General features: G+C 37.5%; 1 protein-coding gene across 8 annotated transcripts in view; it reads right to left on the minus strand.

The window, feature by feature from the left end:
• NTRK2 (neurotrophic receptor tyrosine kinase 2) overlaps positions 1–25,802 on the minus strand; it is a 398,774-nt gene that overhangs the window by 291,809 nt on the left and 81,163 nt on the right. For 6 of the 8 annotated variants that reach the window (XM_055135520.1, XM_055135455.1, XM_055135589.1 and 3 more), the window contains exons 10-12: positions 25,065–25,103; positions 22,407–22,498; positions 18,804–18,903 (exon numbers count right to left, since the gene is read on the minus strand). In XM_055135520.1, the coding sequence (XP_054991495.1) occupies positions 18,804–18,903; positions 22,407–22,498; positions 25,065–25,103 (231 nt within the window). Of the gene's footprint in view, positions 1–12,178; positions 13,840–18,803; positions 18,904–22,406; positions 22,499–25,064; positions 25,104–25,802 lie in introns of those variants that run through there. The other 2 variants (XM_055135716.1, XM_055135784.1) reach the window with 2 other exon arrangements.

Raw genomic sequence — 25,802 nt, forward strand, 5'->3', positions numbered from 1 at the left:
GTGTTTGTGTGAGTCTGTGTGTTTGTGAGAAAGAGACAGAGACAGAGACAGAGGCAGAGAGAGAGAAAGACAGAGAAAGAGAACTGACACTGGGATATGGGCTCAACTAGCCCTCTGTAAAAGGTTCCTGGTACTGTCAGGAGCAAATGTATAGTGACAGTGACAACACACAGGACCAGTAAAGGAAGTATGTGGCCACTGGGGTGTGGCGGCTCAGACAGTATCTGCAACAGTCATCAAGAGAGTTTCATGAAATTGTGTCTGCTGAGTCAACCTTCTGATCATTAAATTTGGCTCACCACCAAATAATGTACATTTAACAATGCTTTCATTTAACTATGTTTAAAGAAAATATTTCCTAGTAACCCAAAATTTAAAAGAGAGGCTTTTCATTAGAAAATGAACTCCTATAAGTGTGCATCTGGAAGCATCCTGAGTCTTGTGCCTGGACCCCGGTAATCTCCAGCATGGCAGGGTAAGCTGCACGGTGTCTTCGGGTCATTGCACTGGGCCACCTCCCACTTGCAAAGGGGTCCCAAGGCCTCCTGAGCACCACTTGGGAAATAAGCAGCCTAAAACAAAATGTGATCTATGTCTGGAGAGAAAGCACAGCTGATAAGACACTTGCCTTGTATTTTGGTGACCCCAGTTCAACCAATTCCCAGCATCACATATTGTCCCCTAGCACTGCCAGAAGTGATCCCTGAGTGCAGAGCCAGGGTAAGCTCTGAGCATTGTTTCCCCAAAACGAAACCAAATCAAACATATAAGGAGCTCTTCAGCCACTTTTACAGCCAGGACTTTCTGCTGAGGAACAGATACAGTGCAGAGACCCCACGGAGGGGAAGCAAACAGGAAGGGGCAGAGGCAAGAGTCCTCTGACAGGGAGACCAACAGTAACCCCTGCTCCTTCACATCTGAAACTAATTATACAAGGACTCAATTAGCAACCCATACTGCTTATACATTGCAGGATGCCATATGACTTGTCTAAACTATGCATCTGTTGAGCACACAGTACAGATATGAAAGACATATTTTCATAAATTCTTATAAATTGTAATAATTTATTCCTCTAGGTATTTATCTGTAGAAAGGAGTACACTGACTTTAAGGCCTTAGTAAGAAAACTCTAAGGAGACAAAGACTGGGGAGGAAGTTTGGGTCACAAGTTCAAGTAAGGAAAAATGGATGTATAATTTTATTATAAGTGGCACAGAAACATGAACTACCAAAACAATTTCTAATAACATTTGCAATTAATTTGTTCAGGTCATGAACATTTTCTTACACCCCCTTTAAATTGTTCCAACAATGCTTAACTTGGCTTTATAATTTAAGGCAATCATGTCAGCACATCTGGAATAATAGAATCGGAGCAGAACATACCTTCCAACTGCTGTATAACCAGATATTCTAAGACAAAGTCCTGAAGAATTGTGAGAGGCCCTACAGACAGATTAAAGTGATGATTTATATCAATCATGTAGATACAAATTCCAATTAAAAATGAATAAATAGCAAGTATGGCAATGGCAAGAAATGGGGGCTGTTTCCCCTTGCAGGGACTCTCAAAACACTGTAGGAGCTTAGAAGATGAATGAGAAATGGTCCCTTGAGGACGACAGGGGGAAAGAGGACTTAGCTAAAGAATGGCCTGGATGTCCTGCAGCAAAACACTCCATCATCACTTTAGCTAGAAAGTATCTGTGAAGCATGATCACTTCATGATAAATATTTGTTGAAATTGGTGTTGAAATGACAGGATGAAGCTACTCAGACTGGGTGTCTCTCCGTTCTTGTCAAATTTGAGTTCTAAGAATTCTATGATTATATTTCTCTGCTTTCCCTGTTTTTTTCATTTATATTGTTGCAATTAGTAATAATTGGATATGTAGAATGATATATTGAACAAAGGGGAAAACTAAGAATTCAAAACAAAATTAATACTTTCCAAGAAAGACAGTGGCTACTGTCTTTTCACTCATGGAGCTTTATTATGCAGGTCTATATACAGCAGACTTGTCTTTTAAAATATGCTTTTAAAAATGTAAGTATTGTCCAACTTAATGTCTTAAATATGCTAAACCATAAAAAGAATTATTATTGTCATCCTCTCAGATTTTAGCTCCTGAATAAACTTTTTTTCTCATGTAAAAATTTGTTAGGTTGTAAATAAGAAAATAACTATAATAAATGTTCATTGCTGGGCACTTTATAACGTGAAAGTCTACATAAATCCAATGAAGACTTGAGAAGAATTTGATTCCCACTTAATACTAGTGTGAAGGGTGGAGGATTCTGCTCTGTACCACTCAAAACCAGAAGAAAGGGGCAAGAGTAGGGTAAATATAGAAGAAGAAAACAATAGGTGACAGTCAAACAAATACTTCCTGTAACAAAGAAGTGAATACTTAAGTAGAAAAAATATGCTAGTAGGATCTGATCAAAGCATTGACCTATTCCCCTCACCCCACCCCAGGATGTTCAAGAAAGACTAATCCTGATCATAAAGTTACAAAATCATTAGTAATTTGTTAAGAGGTTAATAAGCATTAAAACCAAGTGGAATTTTCTTCTCTAAAAATGCAGTTTCCAAGCCAGGTATAAGCCCTGCACACCACAGGATATGGCCCTCCAAAACAACAACAAAAATTTTTAATTGTTCTATTATGCATTTAATTTTCAGTTATTACGTTTTCAAAGACTTGTGCACTCATTTTGTACTAGTTTTATTTTCAGTAGTTAGAAATGACAACTACTCAAATGCCCATATTTGAATGGATAAACTACAGTGATATAGCCCAAGAAAAACACATTAAGCCAATGAATTTGAGACCAAAATACAGTTTATTTATTCTTTTGATTTTTTTAGTTTTACATCATAAAACACAAAGTAATAAGGCTATGTGTGCAAGCTCATTCTGAGAGTGTAAAGTGTCCTTTACACTCTCTGGGTTCAATATCTTCACCTTTCTAATTAAGATGCTGAATAAGCCCTAAGTTCACCACTGGCTTTCACTGACTTCGATTCTACCAATAAGCACAAAGGTATAGAAGATAATCATAAAGAAATTGTCTATTTCAAGAAAAAATACAATCACTCTGACATGGAGGGTTATGAGTGAAAGACAACTAAAGGACAATATACTAATGCTTAGTCATTGTCATAAGAAAAAAATAGAAAAACCCTCACTATCTCCTTGCTTAGCTCCTTTGAAACAAAAAGTACATAAAGTAAATTATATTTTGTAAAGTAAAACAATATTCTTGAGAGAGTAATGCAATAATTGTAAGTCTTTTGTGGAATTCCATTAGCTTCCCCAATATACGTAGAATTATAATTTTTAAATTTGAAATCTTGATTCAAGGGCAGAATGCACCCTCTCTCACTTCCTCTCTCTGTCTTTCTCTCCCTTTTATCTCTCATTTCCTCTCCTCTCCTTATCCTCCCCACTCCCTCTCCTAGTCAGAGATCATTTTATAGAAGCCCTATTTAACTTATTAATAAAAACAGAACATTCTGCAACAGTTAGAAATTAAAATGAAAAGATATGGATACACTAAGTGCAAATTGGTTCAAGTTTGGGAAAAGAGAATATTTGATTGAGGCCAAAGCTATTATTCTACAAATAATCTACCGTTTGCAAAGGGGGAATCGCTTACATTTACAAAGAAAATATCTAGCAGTCAGCATGTTTAAAATATGATCCAATTTACATTAATAGTATAACAACCTGATATAACATGCTTTCAGATATGGGACAATAAAATGTTCACAGCATGTGAACTCAGTTGGAAACACTGTAAAAGACTCATTGGACACCTGATTCTAATTGAGCCCTGCCAAGGTTGCTGAGGTCCACAACGGTGACTGTAGACAGAAATATCCCCTCCTTCCTGTCATTCACTCTTCTACAATACTCCTACCCCAAACTCTGTTCAAGTCCCCATTCTTTTTCTCTTTTACTGTCATTGCTCTGAAATGACTCTTCTGCCATTCATTTAGACTATTCATCTCTTACTAAAACTGAAGTTAAAATAGGGCCACTCTTCTCTGCCCCAGATTCTTTCTCTCCTCAGACCACTCCCAGTGGAGAAGCAACAAACAGAATATCTTCCACCACCACTGGCCCATGGAATCATGTGAGTCCCTCAGTGTCTTAATCTGTGTTATAATAATGTTGATAAAAATTAACTGTTTAAGGAGGAATTAATTCCCTATCAAACCTCTCTTCTGGGTCAGAGAGCTAGCACAGAGGTTGAGGTGCTTGCCTTTCAGGTGGCCCACTTTTGAGCCAGGCCCTGGCACCACCTATGGGAGGACCAACAGGAGTAGCTCCTGATTACAGAGCTATAAATAACATCTGGGCACTGCTGGCTATGGCCCAAATTCACTCCACCCCAGAATTCTCTTTAATCCCTAGCAGGCTGTAGAAAGATTAATAATAATAATAATAATAATAATAATAAAGCAGCCCGTGCATAGACATCCATGGCTTTTCTAATGCAAAAATGAAACAAAAGAAAGAAATATTTTTAAACTCCATTTAAACCCCATTGTGTCTGAAAAAAGTAAGTACATAGGAACTTAAGAGGCGAAAGATTTATACAAAGAAAATAATATGTAACTCCTAAAAGAGGACATTAGCAAATGGAAACACACACCCCACGTTATGGGTGGAAACGTTAGTATTGTCAAAATGAAAGTCTTTCCCAATGCACTGTACAAATTCAATGCAGATACAGTCCCGAAAAATACCCATGATATTTTTAAAAGACATAGATCAAATACTATTAACATTTATTTGGAGTAGCAAAGCCCCAGAATGCTAGGAAAAAAGAAGATGAGTGATATCTTTATCCCCAATTTTAAACTATACTATAAAGATGTACTAATCAAAACAGTGTTAATACTGGAATCAGGAAAGACTCTCAGACAAATGGAATAGAATTAAGAGCCCAGAGACAGATCTTTAGGTATACAAATGATTAATCTTTCAGCAAAAAATCTGAAGTGGAACAAGGACAGCCTCTTCAGAAAATGGTGCCTAGAAAATTGTTTGGTCACATACAAAAAAAAAATAAATTCTGATATCTTTCTAATACCATACACAAAAGCCAAATAAAAATGAATTAAATATCTTAATATCAGACATGAATCCATAAATTATATTGAGGAAAGTGGATAGAATACTTCATGACATTGAATGTAGGGGTATCTTCAATGATTCAATGTCATTGGCCAAGTAAATGGAAGCAAAGGTTAACAAATGCAACTACATCAAACTATAAAGCTTTTGCACCAAACGAAATATGATGATTAGAGTAAAAAACAAAACAAAACACCCCACACTGGGAGAAAATATTTGCCCAAAACTCATCTGACAAAGGGTTAATATCCAAGATATATAAACACTGTAGAATTTTACAGGGAAAAAAAAATCAATGTCGGCTTTTCTGCGCGAAAAATGGCAGCGACGGCAACATCTACGTGGCGAGAGCCACCTCCTAAGACTCCCAACCCAGAGGTATGAATTTTGCAGTGTGTGGCTCATAAGCGATCATGGGAAGGGGGCGTTACTGGCACACCCTCGGCCCAGATAAGATCCAGAGCTGCCGCGCGTGAAATGGACCCTCTGCTCCTAAAGACTATGAGGTCTTCTAACCCATTTTGGCACCCAGAGCGGCTTCTTACAGAAATGCATGTAGACTGTGAACTGAGCTAAAATATCAGAAATCCCAAACCACGCAAGCTCATAGAGTCTTCATTCTCAGCAATGAAAAGAAATTATTAAATGATGCCTTTTTAGCAGGCCTGATTGTTGGGGGAAAATTCCAAACAATAATAGTGAGTTCTCTGTTGAAATATTGAATGTATTCAAAGTATAGAGAGAATAAAGTGAAGATCATTAGCTACTTAGGTGGGGGCTGGGTGGGAGGGGGGTATTTTGGGGTTCTTGGTGGTGGAACATGTGCACTGGTGAAGGGATGGGGGTTCAATCATTACATGACTGAGACTTAAACCTGAAAGCTTTGTATTTTTTTCACAGTGATTCAATAAAATAAAAACTTTAAAAAAAAATCAGTGTTGGGGCTGGAGCAATAGCACAGCAGGTAGGGCGTTTGCCTTGCACTCGGCTGACCTGGTTTCGATTCCCAGCATTCCATATGGTTCCCTGAGCACCACCAGGAGTAATTCCTGAGTGCAGAGCCAGGAGTAAGCCCTGTGTATCACCGGATGTGACCCCAAAACCAAAAAAAAAAAAATCAATGTCATAAAAAATGGAAAGATATGAACAGAAATTTCCTCAAAGAAGGCATAGAGATGGCCAAGAGGTATATGAAAAAATTCTCTTCATCATTTATCGTCAGGGAAATGCAAATCAAAACAATGAGATATCACCTCATTCACTGAGACTGGCACACACATCACGGAGAACAAAACAACTAGTGTTGGTGAGACGTGGGAAAAAAGGGACCCTCAACAACTGCTGTTGGAAATGTCCACTGATTCAAATATTTTAGTAAACAATATGAGAAAAGAAAATCTGAGAAAAAAACTAGGTATTGAGTTTCCAAATGACCCAGCAGTTCCACTTATTGACATCTACCCCACAGGTCCAAAAACTATTCAGGAAAAAATTTGCCCTCTTATGTTCACTGTAGCACTATTCACAATAGTCAAAAATCTGGAAGCAACCCAAGTGTCTAAGAAAAGATGACTGGATAGAGAAACCACGATACAGTTTTACAATGTAATTAACTTGGCTACAAGAAAAGAAAGTCTTGAAATTTACTACTACATGGGTGGCTCTGGTCAGTATCATGGTCAGTAAAATTAGTCAGGAGAGTGACAAACACAGAATGATCTCTCTCATATGTAGGATTTAAAGAAGCATAGTAAGGAGATAACAAATACACAAAAGCAACAGAAACAGAACTGGTATCTAGTAGGAAGCATATCACTAGAGGGAGGATGGAAAGCAAGTAGGAAGTGGGGTTGGGGCACACGGGGTCAGTGGTGGAGGGGGGCAGAAACTGGGGGAGAAGGATCTGGTGCTGGAATGTTTTATCTGACCATTTTTAGTATTGTAAACTTGGTGCCTAAAATAAAATGGTCAAGTTATATATAAAAGAATATATACTGGAAGACCAATATCCAAAGCCTGAAAAAACAGGGGTTAGGAGGACTGTCCAATGACTGAAATCTACCACAAGTGTGTGTGGGACAGAGGGTAGGAAAAATAGAGAATGGACTAGTATGACAATAATAGTTGCAAATGATCACACTGTATAAGAACTGAGTGTTAAAAGTAGGTAAAGGGATATATATATATGATACCCTTTCAGTCTCTATATTGCAAACCACAATGCCCAAAAGGAGAGAAAGAGGGAGGGAGGGAGGGAGGGAGGGAGGGAGGGAGGGAGGGATGGAGGGAGGGAGGGAGGGAGGGAGAGAGGGAGAGAGAGAGACAGAGACAGAGACAGAGAGACAGAGAAGAAAAATACCTGCACAGAGGCAGGCTGGGGGAGTGGGGTGCTGTGATGGCAGGGAAACTAGGGACACTGGTGCTGGGAAATGTACACTGGTGGAGAGATGGGTATTGCAACATTATATGACTGAAACCTAATTATGAACAGCTTTGTAGGGTTATATCTCAGTGATTCAATTTTTAAAAAATCTTTAAAAATAACAAAGAATAAAATGAAATGTACAAAATAATCTGAAAATAAAATTATATATATATGAAAGCCTATTTTATACAAAGATTTAATTTTGCCAATTGCAATTACCTCCATGCAAAAATCCAGAACCATATCAGAAGAGGCCATGAGCCCATGTTTACACACTGAAGCAGAGATTCTATGGGCAGGAAGTTCTTTTGCTCCCCCTGGTCCTGCCTTTCCTTTCTGCCACTTCCCTACCATAAGTGTTTCTCCTGAAAGAAACCACCATTGCTTGCATACAGAATCAGTCAATAAAACATGTTTCTCATAACGCCAAAATAGTTTAAGCAGATGAATTTCTCAAAGAACAATAAAAGTAGTAATTTTCAATGTTCAAAATAACTTTTAATAATTTATACATACTGTCTTTAAGAACTTAGCACTGTCTTCTTAGGACTGTTCATCTATTTCCTGGAGCAGACACCAGTAACGTCTCCAGTGTGAGACTTGCTGTTACTGTTTTTGGCATATCGAATACACCTCAGAGAGCTTGCCAGGCTCTGCTGGACGGACGAGATACTTTCTCAGTAGCTTGCTGGGCTCTCCGAGAGCGACAGAGGAATCGAACCTGGGTTGGACACATGCAAGGCAAACGCCCTACCTGCTGTGCTATTGATCCACCCTTTAAGACCTCTCAGTGTCTGTGTTGCAAGCCATACTGCCCAAAAGGAGAGAGAGAGAGAGAGAGAGAGAGAGAGAGAGAGAGAGAGAGAGAGAGAGAGAGTATGGGGAATATTGTCTGCCATGGAGGCAGGGGGAGGGTGGGAAAGGGGGTGTGTATACCGGAGATATTGGTGGCAGGGAATGTGCACTGGTGGAGGGATGGGTGTTTGATCATTGTGTGATTGTAACCCAAACATGAAAGCTTATAACTATCTCACAGTGATTCAATAAAATAAAAAAAAATAGAACTTAAGGGATTAAAATACTCATATGTTTCATGAACTTTATGTTTATAAAATATTTACAAAGTGTATATTTATTATAATTATTAATTCAACTAATCAATCTTATTATATGCTAAAAACTCAGAAAACCTTTTTTTGCAATTCAGATATAGTATAAATTCAGGCAGCTTTCCCTCTACACTCTTTTCCTGAATAATGTTTTGTTAGAGTATACATCTGAAAAATGACCAGCACTTATATTGATCTTCATCACTGTATCATTGTATCACTGTCATCCTGTTGTTCATTGATTTACTGGAGAGGGCACCAGTAACGTCTCCATTACACTCAGTCCTGAGATTTTAGCAGCCTCTCCTTACTCGTCTTTCCCAATGATTGGAGGCACTTTCAGGGTCAGGGAAATAAGACCTATCGTTACTGTTTTTGGCATATTGAATATGCCATGGGTAGCTTGCCAGGCTCTGCCTTGTGGGCGGGATACTCCCGGTAGTTTACTGGGCTCTCCTAGAGGTATGTGTATATCTGTTACTGTATTGGGGATATGAATACGCTAGGGGGATCTTGTCAGGCTTCCCAAGCAGGTAATAGACTCTCGGTAGCTTGTCAGGTTCTCCAAGAGGGAGAACAAGGCTTTTAGATGTCAATTCGAGAGCTTGGTTTTATAGTCTCTGGATGTTGGCATATCTTGAAAACAAAAATGATGTGAAAAAATGTCAAATGAAGAAGCACAGAGATGAAGAATGACAAAATGGCAGGGAAACATCAAAAGTTTGGGGAAATAAAGGAGAATTGCAGACAGAAATCTGGTGGATTTTCCAGTCAGAGTGTCCTTCACAAAGTAGGTCAGAATGTGTAAACAAGATCAGAGTGAGTTCACCACAGGACTTAGGAATGATCAAAGATGCCTTAATACTTTGTCCCAAATTTTTCTTGTTTGGGTTTGGGTTTGGGACCACAATTGGAGGTGCTCAGGGCTTTTTCTGGGCTCTGTGTTCAGGGATCACTCTGGCAATGCCAGGGAACCACATGCCATAAGTACCTGGGATCAAACGAGAGTTGACTTTCTCCTGACTTTTAAATTAAAAGTCTAATTTCCTAAAGGATCATTTGCTTTGTGATGCAACAAGTAATATGTAAACAAGTTTGCCTGTGCTTCTTACATTATGTTATAGTGAACTGCCCCAGACAGGACAGGCAATTTAGAAAGAAGTTCCAGATTAATCATTCCTATACCTGCAGATTCGTGTCTGGGTCAGCACAAATTCAAGTCTGAGAGGCTGCAGCTGCTTCTGCCTCCCATGTGGCCTGATTCTGAAAGTTTTACACCCATTGTATCTATGCTTCAGGGAATACTGAAAGTAAAAAGCTTTATTGTCTGACACTCTTTTCTGAGGTTTATATCCCACTTTATAAAAGAGAATGAACAAAGCTCATTAGGGACTTTGCAAAACAGAATTTTTAGTTGTTTTAACAGATATCTTTTTGTTTCATTAATGGTACTCTGGTTCCATAAAGTTAAAATGGTGATTTTCGTCTCTCTGAAAATGTCACATTCAAATGATTCAAATGCCTTTATCCTATATATGCATATGTATGTGTAAAGACAGTAATATTTCACACCAAGCTTTTCTTTAGAAGAAATTTCAAAAAGATTAAAGAACTTTTTTAAGAAAACATTTCTTTTAAATAGGTTTCTACTTTTTAGTAAAATCAGTGAAATCAACAATGAAAAGCAAATCTGCAACGTAAAGAAGGGAAGATCTGCCCAAGCAAGATGTAACATGCAGAAAGCAAGAACAGCCTTGCTTCTGTGTGAGTGTCAATATAGATTACAGCATGGCATGCCAGTCTCACTGCTTTATATATGATGTCAATAAAAAAGAAATTTAGTGTAAAGGTATGGTATGCAGATTTGTGGCTAGAAAGATTGAATGCAGGGAGGGTGTTTGCCTTGCATGGAGCTGACCCAGGCTAGGTCCCCAGCCCCACTGTGGGTCCCCTGAGTCCTCTTGGAGTGATTCCTGAGTGCCGAGTCAGGAGCAAGCCCTGAGAATCATGGGGTATAACCCTCAAAGAAAAATAAATAAATATAGGTATACAAATTCTCACATTTAATTTGCAGTTTGTTGTGTTGGAATTTTCCAAAGAAATAAAATAAAGTTTAAAATGTCACATTAGGCAATATATGATTAACATGAATGAACAAATAAAGACTAAAATTGCAAAATTTATTCTAAGATCTTGTAAATAAATATTTTAAATAATGCCAGAGAGCTCAAAAAATACTGTGCATTTCAAATGTTGTAATAAAAATAAAGCAAAAGAATACCCTCATATATAGTGATGAGATGTATGTTGATAAAGCATTTATGTAATAGTTTATCAATATTTTAAATGTGTATCTTTTCTCAACAATCCATTTCCAATATTAAGAGCCAACATGTGAATTTTTTTTCTGAAAATATGTTAAAAAGGCAAACATCTATTAAAGGAGAAATTAAGAGGCTAGAGTGATTTTATAGCAGGAAGGGCATTTGCCTTGTACAAGGCCAACCTGGGTTTGCTCCCTGGCATTTCATATAATGCTCTGAGCCTACCAGGAATAATTCCTGAGTGCAGAGCAGGAGTAACCCATAAAAAAGGGGAGAAATTAAATCAGCCCATAAATAATTTTAATAATTAATATTATTGTAGTACTGTAGCACTGTCATCCCGTTATTCATCAATTTGCTCGAGCGAGTACCAGTAACATCTCCATTGTGAGACTTTTTGTTAGTGTTTTTGGCATATCAAATATGCATATCAAGTAAGCTCTGCCGTGCGGGTGGGATACTCTTGGTAGCTTGCTGGCCTCTCCAAGAGGGACAGAGGAATTGAACCCGGGTCAGCTGCATGTAAAGCAAACTTCCTACCCGCTGTGCTATTGCTTCAGTTATTATTCATAGAATTGTTAAATTTCAGAAAATCTCTTAACTGTTCCATGTACATAACCTCAGGCAGTCTATATCAACCTATGAGGTGGGCTACAACTATTGCTCCAGTTAAGATAGAAATATTGTGGCAAGGTAAGATAAGAAAGGTCCTAAATTTAAGTCATATAGCTTGTTATGAGCAGAATTAGGTTTCATACCCAAATAGGCTGAAATCAAATGATTCCGAAACACTATTAGATAAAATATGACATGGGACCAGAGTAATGACACAGAGGGTTAGGTCCATATTTCATTTCATGCAGTCAACCCAGTTTTGATCCTGAGTACCACATAGGGTCCCCCAGCACTATCAGAAGTGACCACTAAGTGAACATTTAGGTGCAAGCCCTAAGCACCACTGATGTGGCTGCTCCACCAAACACAAAACTGTGGGTTTTTTTTCTGTAGGTATTGTTCGAGAAAGCTTTAGAAGTCAAACTGCTACCTTGAAAAACACAAATAAGATTGACATAATACCCTTTTGGAACCAAAATTCTGTTTGATTATGTTCATAATAAATGAAGTTGTATCTCTTTTTTGACATTTTTATTTTTTATTTAGGTACCATGATATACAGTTATTTGTAGCTGAGTTTTAGGTACATAATGTTCCCCACCTATCCCATTACAAGTGTCAACTTGCCTCCACCAATGCCACCACCCCATTTCCCTCCTACCCCAAAGTCACCCTCCTTGATAGGGCAATTGTAAGTTTGGTTATTGTGATTTGGATACCCTGCTTTGAATGTTGTTGCTTCTGTGGTTGATATACATGTAGTTGAGCAAGACTTCTCAGTCACCAGTGTGTCTGCAGCCTCCTCCCTGGCTCCATTACCCTTCACCTCTCTTCTTGTTTCACCCTTTTCAGTGTCTCTCCCTCTCTCTTCTCAGTTCTATAGTTCAGGTTACAGGGTAATGTGGGTATCCCCCTTTCAATGCCCTGCTTTCCCTTAACCAGTTATTCTCTATAACAGATAAGTGGGTTTTTATAAAATATGCATTCCAAAGGTTAAGAAAGGTTATTTCTAGGGATCAGAGACACTGCAGCAATTAGGTTGCATGCCTAGCAAAGGCCCCCAAAGATTCAATTTCTGGAATCACATGGTCCCCTGGCCACAGCTGGGTGTCGTCCAGGAGCCTCCCAGAACCAGTCAGCTAGCTGGGGAAGTCCCTGCACCATGAGACTCTTACATTATCCAGTGGCCTAGAATTATAGGAGGCTTCTCAACCTCCCTGAGCACTCCCTGAGGGCCCCCTTTCTTGGCATGCAAATGAAAGTTATCTTTGGAGATGAGATGGCATGTGCTAGGAGAGGAATATGAAGTGAAACTTCTGTTTTTAGTTCAATTTATCTCTGAACTGTTTGACATTGTGAAAAACATAATACGTTCATGTGTCACTATCATTCTTTCACGTTGTTTGTTTTTAAAAAATAGTGTGTGTGTGTTTGTGTGTGTGTGTGTGTGTGTGTGTGTGTGTGTGGTGAGGGAGGGATATGAAAAGCAATTTCTCTCCACCTATGTTTCTACAACTGTGTTCTGGATTTTGGTCACATTTTTGGCCTCTTTCAAACTTTGATCCAAATATCTGTTAAATTCAACCTTTTAAACTTTCCAGAAATGTTTTCAGTTCATATAAAACACTTTAACCTTCAACCTCTCTAGCTATGGTCCAACCATGTTTATGACTGTTTTTAAGTAACCACATTTTTGGTCACTATTGAAAGACATTTAGGAAGTCATCTCTAAGAGTGGAAACTTGAACTGTGAACCTAGAATCTGGAGTTAGGAAACCCTGCTTCATATTCTTAGGCTATACAGCTCTTTGGTCAAGTATCAGTTGGAAACATCTAATGTTCAAACAGCAGATCACAGATTACTGGCTTAAATGCAATGACAAGAGACTACAGAAGAAAGTTGTAGGCTATTGATACTGGAAGAGAAGTTTCCTCCAATTACTTTTGTAGGCTACTTTAAGATCACTTAGCTGTTTAATCCAGAAGAACAAAGGATAAATTTGTACGTAGGGAATAAATATATGTGAACATCCATCAGCAAATGCAATTACTTGCACAAAGCTGATGCACAATTACTTGCACAACTTGACTCTTCCCCCTTGTGATAAATGCCAAGTCCCCTCTGTTGCCCTATATACCATCAGTGCCATGAAGTGCAATCCACTCTTTGAAGACTGGATGCTTCAAGTTCCTCTTCCTGCACACGTCTGCATCTTTAATGAAAAGGCATCAAGAAGAAATGAGTGCTAACAACAGGACTTGGTTACAACACAATTGAGAGCTTTCCAAGGTTTTGTTGACTGTTCCTTTAGCAAAACAAAAGTCTGAACCCTGTTTCAGTGAAAAGAAACTAAAAGCAGCCTTAAAAGCAAAGGGATAAAAAGTATTGACCTGTATGGATATTGGTATAGACAAGAGATTTAGATAGATTTAATACATACATATTTATCTACATCAAGCATACATATAAATAACACTGTTAGCAATAGCCAAACACCAACAGAAGGGTTTTATTGGCGGGGGGGGGGGGGGCTCTTGCAATTATGATAACTAAAAATTTGGCCAAAAGTGAGAGCATGATACATAGACCAAGGTGTGGAAAAAATGACTGTGGAGAATCCTATCTGCTTAACATCTCTATTGAAACAGATCCCACAGCATGGCTACTGGGTACTAGCAACAAGAAACTCAAAATGTACTAATTTATAATGAAAGAGCAATCCTACGTTAACATCAAGATGGGAACCACCACCTGGCAGGTCTGTTGGCTTGAAAACTAGACAAAGATAAATATTTAATACCATATTTCAAAGGCAGAGACAGGAAGACATTGAAGAATTCACATGCAAAATGGAGGGCAAAGTGGATCCTCCAAGCCTAAACAATAGTAATTATTTGAAGTGGTATGTAAAGCCTAAATATCCTAAGACAAAGTCCAGGGCCATTATTTGTCTGGAATTTTTTTTTTTTTGCTTTTTGGGTCACACCCAGCGATGCACAGGGGTTACTCCTGGCTCTGCACTCAGGAATTACTCCTGGCGGTGCTCAGGGGACCATATGGGATGCTGAGAATCGAACCCGGGTTGACTACGTGCAAGGCAAATGCCCTACCCGCTGTGCTATTGCTCCAGCCCCAAGTCTGGAATTTTTTATGGGGTGTGGGGAGAGGGGTGGATAGAGGCCATCTTGGACACTTTGGTGATGAAATAAGGGAACTATGTATACCAACACCATAAATATCAAACCCATTGTAAACATACTACTTTAGTTAAAGTGAACAAAAAAAAATTAAGATCTCTCTTTAATTGTTCATGTTAACTGGTCTCCAATCACCAAACAAATATGGTTAAAAATTAAGCCAACTATTTACTGAGAACCAACTTTGGGACTGGCACTTGGAAAGTATGAGTGGACAGGACCAGTATGATCATCATCCCCAAAGAGCTCTAGCCTGATCCACCTCCTCTAGACTACACTCTGCTTGTGGCCTCAGTGACTCATCAGCAGAGCAGAGAAAAATACGAAACAAACACCTACAAAGTTTATAACCATGTCTGAAGAACACAACTCTTGAGCTATATTCCAAAACCCAGGTTTAAGTCACTATCTTGTGATTCAAAGATCATTTTCCATCAGAAGTAACTTATATTTGATTCTCAGGCAATTCCATAAAGCTTTAGCAGCACTGTTTTTGGCTACAATGTGATTTAAAGGGGGTTTGATTCAGATCACTCTGGTCCTTCAAATCGACTGTTTTGAAGCTTAATTTATAAACCATTGGCTACTAGCACAGACTGAAAGAATGGATCCTTAAAATGGAAGTGTCCATTGCTAAGGCTAGGCAAAGGCTTGTGAATACTTAAATACTCAGACTCAATCTAATCTATTTTCATAACAAAAGAATCTCCCTGTAGACACATAGGAAGACAATAATTTCACTGCAAGTGCTCCTTTGCACCTCAGCCACTGACTCCCATTGACTCTCAGCAGTTTCTGTAGTTCTGACCAAGGTTATATACATTTCACACATCCCTTCAGAAATCACAAGTGGCATATTTCCTGGATATTTTGGGAGGTCTAGTGATATTTTCCAGACTATTCTCTTTTTAAATTTTTTTTCTGCAGCAATACTAGCTCTAATAGCATTTAAAATACATTAACTTACATTAATTTTTAAATACTGGCTTTTATGTAGTTTTGTTGTACTTCCGATCAGTCTCATCTGACCTTATAGATTTGCCAAATTACCAGTTCAGCCTGGTTAGTAAAACAATAATAATTCAGTTTAGGATTATTTTATTTAAATCATGGTGCAAGCTGAAAAAATAGAAAAATAAGCTATTCAAACAAGAGCATGAGTTTCTGAGACTTTTTAAAAATTATTTTATTTATATTTAAACCTAAGAAATGAATTGGCTTTTTTCTGGATTTTGAGACACACTGGTGATGCTCAGGGGTCACTCTGGTTCTACATTCGGGAATTACTCTGGTGGAGCTCTGGGGACCATATGGGATGCAGGGATTGAATTCTGATCAGTCAGAGCGTGCAAAGCAAACACTTGCCAAGAAGTACTATTGCTCCGGTCCCTGAATTATGTTTAGAACTAACAACAAATAACAGTGTTTAAAAGAAAGTCATTTAGAGCACTGTGACAGTTTAGCAAAATTTCACAATACATTAAGAATACTCTTAATTTATACTTGGAAAATGTAGGAGCTATAACAACAATTACACAAACACTTTTATATTAATACTGGAATCTTTTATGAAATGCAACACAAACTAAAATGTCTAATATTTTTGTTTCCTTCTATCACTGTCTTAGAGAATATAATCTAATAGCCAAACTTTGTAGCTTTGTGTTCTTACCTCACCCTTGCCACTCTCTCCCACAACAACAACAAAAGGAGCCTAGAAGAACTCCCCTGAGTTCTGAGTGTCACTGCTTAGAGGATGTGATAGCCTACTCTGTGACAAGTCACCTGGCCACGTTCTTTGCCTTATAAATATCTTTGTACCAATAAGGAGCCCTGGACTTGGGTTGGACAGGACTGCACTGTGGGGAGGCTTTGTTGATCTATAGTCACCTTTCTTTTCAGGACCATAGTATCTTCCTTCCTTCTGATGACACAGATCTGTCATTTTCTATGTACATGATTTATGTCCAGTGGATGTTCTTGAACCACACATAACTGTGCCCCTTATTCATGGGAATGAGTTTCCTAAACAACTCATAAATATGCATCTTCTGTTCTATTGCCTGAACTCTGCCAGATATTAAACTAGATCCTCACTTCTTGTAAGTGAAGCCAGAGCAATAGTTGTGCTGGTTAGGAATACTTTCCAACCTAAGTGACTTTTTTTGCCAGTGAAACCCTTTCTCTATTCAGATGTTCCTGTGCTTTTTGGATGACAGGAGCATATTAAGAATTTAGAGATAATTCTGTTTTTTCAATAGGAAGTTGGACTGAGAACAGGTTCCTAAATATCATTCTAGGGATTCCCAAAATCTTAGCTAAACTCACAAACATCTTCCCTCCAAAGAGCCACGGAAATGATTCCAAACTAAAGCCTGCACTTAAGAAAGTGATAGTACCAGAATCTGACTCTTTCCAGTACAATTTATACTTGTGGACATTCATTCCAAGAACCTCTAATGAAGAAAGAAGCTGATCAGAATAGGGGAGGCACATGTCATGGCAGCAGGCTCAGGACAGTAGCAGGCTGTCTGTCAGCTAGAGGGGTAAGACAGGTCTGTGAAAGGCTGGGAGAGTTTTGTTTGCACTAGAGCATTCTAGCATAGATCAGCAATTCTCCAAGAAGGCTTGGACCAACAGTAGTATTGCTGAACATTGGAAATTTTTAGAATAGGCCTTTTTCTGGCCCAACACAGACCTATTTATTTGGTTGGAACTCTCAGTATGGCTCAGAAGTCTGTGTTTTCATAGAATTCCAGAACCTTATGAAAGAGAGTAAAGTTTGAGAACCCACTGTAGGGTTTATTAAATTAACTTTCATTTTTAATAGACCCTTTTACCAGCATTACTCATAAATGAAGGATGAGAGATATCTTAAAAGTCAGACATCAACATTCCAAAGGGGAATCTGAATGAGGGGTAGGAATTTCGGTTTGTTTATTAGCCCATTATATCATTGCTTATCCTGTTTTCTTTTAATTTAGTCAACAGTTGGTACTAAATCAAGCAAGAGAAGAGAAAAACATCAGAGATAGATCTGACCCACAGAAACCAGGATATTCTGTACAATTTATCACTATTTAAATATCTTTTCCAAGTAACAAGCACCAAGAATAATAATTGCAGTGAACTGTACTGCTTAAAAAAATTTACCAGACTTTCTGTCCAACACAACTAAGATAACACCAAATCTTTTTCACAGTTTTTCTAAGCCAGGGGATATTTATAAGATCACACACACACAAACAAAAATTCAATAATAACATAATAGTCAACTCATGAGTATAAACTTCAGAGCAGATGTCTTTAAACCATTGGGACACTTGGTTATTTCTATAACAAGAACATTTAAACAAATATCTGGTAAAATTAATTCACAATATTCTGAAAGAGACAAATAATCTTCTGTTGGGTAATACAGTCCATAATAGTTAATAGGACATGAGGAAAATTTCTGCTAAAAGTAAAATAGGGCTTTAACAGGCATTAATGGATATTGTTTTGTTTCTTAAAACTATTTAAAGATTTAGATGGCAAGAATCGACGAAACCAGCAATAAAACTGAAATCTACCACAGAAAAACTGAAAACCAGATGTACTGGAAGCAGAAAGGGTCTTTTTACATAAAATAAATATGTTCATAACTTGCCTATTGCCTCTTAACCCTACCTGATTTTCTGGAGGAAAAGAAGAGCTCAGGCACTTTTTTGCGTATGCCATTTTTTTAGCCACTTGATAATAAGAAAGCAGTTGTATGTCTTCTGAGGCAATAGTCCTTCACGGAGAGTGGAGAGTGCTGAGTAATCAAAATTATTTTTCTCTGGTTTTATTTGTATTACCACAATCATTGTTGAGATTTTATAAATCTTAAACCTAGTCATTGAAAATCTAGCTGCTTCCTTCTTGAGTGGTAATTAGCATTACTCACAGCCAAAAAATGATTTCAAATATTAAGCAAAATAAACACAACCCTTCTTACCTTTCATGCCAAATTTGGAGTGTCTTGCCAATTTCAGCAAAAAGAGCATTACTACGAGACAGAATCCCACCACAGATGCAATTACTACCACAGCATAGACCTAGAGAAAAGATAGGAGGGGAGTTATGATCATGCTAATTTTCTCCCTGTATCCATGCAAGGCAGAGGACAATAAGGATGATAGTGATAGTAATGAAAGTTAATATTTTTGAATGTCTACAGCTTGCAATTTTATGAGTAATATTTAGATGAAATCACTTAATCATCTACAATTCTATAATAAAGTATTTACAAATGAGAAAATAGAAATTCAAGCATATAGAAATGAACATTCAATAGACATGTATATCACATAAAGATATAGATATTACATTCCTCTTTGGGGCTGTGATTGTTTGGGGGCTACATCTGGCAGTGCTCAGAAGTTACATTGGCTCTGCACTCCATAATCACTTCTAGTAGGCTTGGAGACCATATAGGATGCCCGTGGATCAAGTCTGGTTTGGCCACATTCAAGGCAAATGCCCTACCCACTGTACTATCTTTCTGGCCCTAAGTACATGTCTCTCTTGCTCTCTATCTATATGCATACATATATATGTGGGTATTTATGTCTATATGTATATATACATATATATATTTATGTAGTTACTAGCTATCTGGAGGTGAAGAGAAAAAGATAACACAAAACACTCGCAAGTATTTTAAGCTGGTAATGATGCACTAGGATTTACATTATTGTATCTACTAGAAAACTGTTTGTAATAATTTCAAAATATTAGATACCAACTGTTCTTAGATAAGAGGGTATGCTAGAACTATTTTTCAACTGGGGGCCAGTCAACCTTTTTGTGAGACTTCAGGATATTCTAAGAGGGCCAAAGGTGAAAGAATATCAAAGGAGCCATGGCCAACATGTAGGACAAGGGGACCTTAGGCAAGAAACACGTTTGGAAGGGGGACATAGTTCCCAAAGTTTGAGAAACACTGTCCTAGCACAGTAAGCTGGGCTGGAAGGAGCAGGAGGGCTCTTGGGGGTGAGTTCAGCTTCTGAGAAGCCATTAGGTTATAGACTTGTGACAGGTTCACTTTCATGTATGTATGAAATAGATCAATTGAAAAATGGTTTCTAAGGTTTTAAATTAATTATACTAATTACAAAATGTGTGTTGCATTTTGTACTAGGATTAGGTAAAGAGCTACGAGAATCCTGTCACAACCCCATATTGGATGATCACAGAGGCAAATAGTCAAGCAATAAGTACACATGAACATTTTAGGGACAAAGATGAAAGTAGGACAGTATCTCTCCTGACACACTAGAACAGCCTGCCTCTACACACCCCAATTCTCTAATCCAGGACCGGGCAACTTTTTCTATGAAGATCAGGTAGTAAATATTTTAGGGATTTAGAGTGTCTCTTGTTATGATTCCACTCTATTAGTATGATCTGAAAACAATTGTAGGAAATATGAATGGCAATAAAACTTTATTTATAAAGACAAATGGCCAGCTAACCTGGGGAATTTACTGATTTCCATTTTCAACTTACATATCTAAGATCTTTCTTAGTCAAGATAAATTTCTTAAGCTTTACTGTGTTATTTAGACTGATAAGTTAATCCTCAAGACATGCAGTATTTTTCCCATCTGTGCTAATCATTACTACTGTTTCCAAGCATTTCTGCTTTTCCCAAAGAAACAAGAAGGTGAATTTTGGATTAACTTTTGTCTTCTTTAGGGAAAGATATATAACTTGACTAGTTCTGATCAATAAGTTGTAGCCTGTATAGCTGCAAAGCTAACAGATCTTGACACTGCTCAACTGCAACTACAACTTAGTATGCTAAGGCCTCAATCAGGGCAATGCTGTTCACATATTTGGGCATTTGGGATTGTCACAACTAGACAGGAGGATTGCTATAAGCACCTAAGAGGGTAAAGTCACAGGTACTGCAAAACCTCTTATATCTCCCAGGGCAATTATCCTCTCAACTCATTTCGAAGTGTCCATGTTACTAAAGTGCTTAATACAAAACATTCGTGTTTTTGGTGGAGCGAGTAGACCTCACCAGCAGTGCTCAGGGCTTACTCTACGCCTTCATGCCCAAGGATCACTCCTGGCAGGGGACTATATATGGTGCTGGGGTTCAAACCCATGTTAGTTGTATGTAAGGCAAGCAAGCATCCTATTACCCACAATACCAGACGCAGTACACACAGTTCCATCCCCAATCTGTTTCTGTTTTAAGTCACTTAAGATTTGGAAAGATTTATTTTGTTTTACTGCAGAGCAATTTATCCTGGTTGAGGGACCGTCACATAGTGAAGGCAGTATCAAGTGGGACTTTGAGCATGGAAGCCAAGAGTGGATGAGAGGGCTGAGTATTTATTCACATTGGTCATCCACAAATAAGCAATTGTGGAAACTCTAGAAAGGAACAGAGAGTAAATATTTCCAGCTTTGTAGGCCATATGATCTTGGCTGCAAAAGCAGCTACAGACAATACATAAATGGATTTTCAGAGAATGTATGGTGAATATATCAATATGCTTTACTGGATTTCTGATACAAATTTATCTGTATTTACTTTTCAACATCATAAATATGTATAAGTGCCACTTTGTGTAACTATCATTCTTCTATTATTTTTTCATATAAGTTCATTGTCACTGTATCACTGTCATCCTATTGCTCATTGATTTGCTCGAGCGGGCACCAGTAACTTCTCCATTGTGAGACTTGTTGTCACTATTTTTGTCATATCGAATATGCCACAGGTAGCTTGCCAGGCTTTGCTGTGTGGGCAGGATACTCTCAGTAGCTTGCTGGGCTCTCCGAGAGGGACAGAGGAATCAAACCCGGGTCGACCGTTTGCAAGGCAAACGCCCACCTATTGTGCTATCAGTCTCTCTCACAGAAGTTAAAATGTAAAAATACTTTTTAGCCTACTGACCACACATGACAGGTCTGAGTCAGATTGAGCCAACTGGCCCCCAGATGACAGCCCTGGATTAGCCTTGCCCACCTCAGTGGAGGTAAAGAGAGATCAGTGGGTTTATAGTTCTGACAGAAGCAGAACTCACAGAATATGGGACTGGAAACATGACAAATGAGGAGGAAAGAAGAATGGAAGAAAATCCATTTTGAGTTTTACATCTGAGAAGTTGATAGCCAATCCTTCCATGAGTAATTTTCATACTAACAGCACCACTAGCAACTAGAGGAGTATGCAAAGAAGAAACAAATAAATCAAAGGTCATTAGTCCCTTGATCAACTGCCTCTTGGGTGAAATCCACTGCAACATTAAGACTTCATCATGCCATACTTTCATCCATGCCAAACTTTCAACCATTACATTGTCTTTGCTACTTAATTTATAAACAAGACTAGATTTTTCTTTGAACAAGACAACATTCTGGTTTTAGAAAATTTTCTTCTATGCCTTTCTGTTAAGTTCTCCAAAGGTGATGCCCAATTTACAGCTCAACAATAAAAGAAAATATTGAAAATATGCATTTCAACAGCTCTGCTCTTTGCACATTTAAACATTCAGAATGCTCAGATCCATCACAAGAAATAGCTACTTATTCCACTCACCGAGAGATGTTCACGATCTCTTTTATCATCAGGAGGGATTTCATTACTTCCATTTGTGGAGTCCCCAAAGTCACTTGCTGCAGTTCCATAATCTTTTTATGTTAGAACAGGGGAGACAGAATGAACCAAACAGTAGTCATTAGGCTGCCAACAAACATGAGGCCTTTGACCATACTGAGACCAAGAACAGAGCCAATAAATCACAAAATTTCCAAACCTTTGGCAGCAAGTCTGGCAAGAACTAGCAACTGCCTCTTGGGTGAATATGAAGATTGCCTATGCCAAACTTTGATTCAGCCAGGTCTTTAAATTGTTTTTGCTACTCCATTTCTAAGCCAGACTGGTGTTGTTTTTTTTTTCCCAAGTCAATGTTCTGTTTTTTAGGAAAATTTAATGGAAATACAAAAAAAGAATCAATTGTCTAATGGTCAGATTTATAAAACTGAGGGGTCTTCAGAGATAGAGTCCCATTGCTGGTTTTACAGCTGATGGTATCAGGGGAGAGTCGACTGACTAGACCCAAGTCACTTGAGAAGGCAGTACCTAGACTTGAAATCAGCAATAGTGATTTAGGGCCACTTGCATCTCATTTGCATATGTGGCAATCACTTAGTATTAGAGTGTGGAATCTGCATTAGTGTGGGAACTCAATCCACTTTGGGGGGAAAGTTTTGAGTTGTCAACACACTTGTTTCACAATTAGTGATCTGTGATCTATCTGTCACCCCGTTGCTCATTGACTTGTTCCAGCAGGCACCAGTAACGTCTCTCATTGAGAGACTTATTGTTACTGTTTTTGTTTCACAATTAGTAGAAAATTATGTCAACGAGATATTTGGAATTGACAGGCTATGTCCTTAAGTCACCATATTTCAAATGTAGTTACCATCTTCTGATTCAACTTGGGTCAGAATGAAGATAACTTACATATTTTGTGCCTAGCCAAACATTTATACTAATAGGATTATATTAAAGACTCTGAAAGTTTTGCAAATGATGTTGCATATAAATGTTTTCTTTTTTATTCTAAATGAATATGTACTCTTCAATTTCCATACTGAATAATTTTCTTAAACCAGACTGACACCAAGAAAAACAATTTAAATAATATTTTAATTAGCAAAGCGTTTTTTAAAAAGTAAATGAAAATAAAAATTCATCTATTTTATACCTTTGCTGTTTTTTGTTAATTCCAAAATTACATTTTCATAATAATATTTATTCATTATAATATATTTGAGAAATTTTAATAAAATATATTTGAGAATTCTTCTGTTCATATTATATACAATCACTCATAAAAATTACACCATTAAAGTATCTAAAGTCAGTATCATGACATTTTAAATCAATGATCCAAAGTGGGATCAAGGGCCAATAAAAAGTTAATTTTTAAAGTCCTGAAATTACTGGAAAGAAGTATAAAATGTAACTTTTAAAAAATGAATCACCACTAAAATCTACTTATCTACTACAGAATTTGATACATTGTTTAAACAAATCAAAAGAAATAGAATCAAGTTGCACATACATAGAGTCATGCAAACCACAAATCAGATCTACACATATATAATTCCATATTTCCTAGTTAAAATTAGCTCATTAAATACATACATTTAAGCATCCATAGAATCACTTTACAGAAAATGTCAATGTGTATGAATATAAAATTAAAGGACAGAATGCTTTATAAAATAAGTACAACTTTTTAATCCATCTAATTTTTTATTCGTACTACATTTTAAATTAAGACTTGAAATTTAGCACAGCATTTCCCAAACATAGGTTTTCTGGTCATGGGTCATGAAGATGGTGGGAAATTTGTTTAAAATGTATTTTTACACACATAGAAAAACATTGCTGGCATCCAATTAAAATAGCAAAGTAGAAAGTAGATATTCATTTAAAAGGTAATATTTGGACTCTTTGGTTTCTCCTTTCTCCATTCTCATTTTTTTCAAGAAATTTTAGAGCATTCACCAAGAAAGCTTATTTAATCCCCCCAAGGGTTGGTCTGGTTCTCAAAGGTTAATCCTTTCTTCTCATCAATAATGAAGGCAAGATGGCCCAAAGAGGGTTGCTGAGAAAGGTCTCTTCTTCTGGAACACTTTCAGTAACTCTTTATCCCTCCCTGTTTTCCCATCCATGTGAATGGTAGTAGACCCTCTCTAGGTCCTATCTAGTAATTATAAAAAGAAACTGTCTTCAGCAAAACTGGCACAGTGGGGAGTACAGAGATGAAAAAGCTTAGGTTCCTCATGACCTGTTTGAGCTGTTGATTTACCAACCCAACATGTGTGCTAACTGTTAAAGCTGTTGTCTGTGGGTTTCTTTATACAAGAAACAATTTTGAACCAGGTTTATTGTCATAGGCAGAAACTGATAAACAGATGATTAGTTCCCAATTATGGAAACATGTTTTTTAGGAGGAATGAATTTATTACTTCCAAGAAAAAACATGAGAGAGAAAATGCCATTAATGGCACTAAATATCAGGGGAGAACAATAATCTATATTGAATGAATTTTAAAGCATTTTGTCCTATGTGATGCTTGAAGTAGATAGTAAACAGAACTTAAAAGTACTATTTTAGTGATTTATTTAATTTTAAATAAATGGTTTGAAAAATTAAAAAATAAAGTACAACATGATAGCTACCTGGGTCATAAAATAGATCAGAGTAATTTGAGCTTTCACCTAAAAAGCAAAACAAAAATTTGTAAGTATACAATTGGATTAAAAAATTACTAACTGATACCAACTGAATAAGCTCAATACATACCATTTGTTTTAACCAAATAGAATTTTTTTTTTACAGGAACAGTAAATAAAACCATTAACTGTTTCCCTTAAAAGTCCCACAATGTTCACACCTCTAAAAAAATAAATTAATCAAGAGAAGTCACTAACATTTTGTCCTGGAAAACCCTCTAAATTCAGAGGGCTGGAGAGATAGTACAGGATTAAGCCATTTGTCCCGCATGTAGCTGAGTACAGATTGGAGTTGAGTTCTGAACACTAACAGGTGTGGCCCAAAAACCATAAATAAAACCATTGCAGAATAAAGTGAATATGAAATTTTAAAAAATTATTTTACAGTCTATTATAACAGCCATTTTTAATGAAAATTTTGATATTTCTATTCCAGAGACAGATCAGCAACAAAACAACAAATGCATTTTATTATTTTCTGATGGTTTGTGGTAGTTACTTTTATAACATCAGGGGGACTGGAATGCCCAATTTGGTGGTTCTCAAGGGATACTCCTGGATCAGTGCTCAGGGGTTACTCCCTGGTGCCCTAGAATAACGATGCAGGACTGAGAGCAAAACCCAGGCCTCCTGCATGCAAAACATGTACTCTATCCCACTGAGCTACCTGATAAAAAGCACTTC

Source organism: Sorex araneus, chromosome 1 (genome assembly GCF_027595985.1).
Source record: "Sorex araneus isolate mSorAra2 chromosome 1, mSorAra2.pri, whole genome shotgun sequence".
NCBI classification, from domain to species: domain Eukaryota; kingdom Metazoa; phylum Chordata; class Mammalia; order Eulipotyphla; family Soricidae; genus Sorex; species Sorex araneus.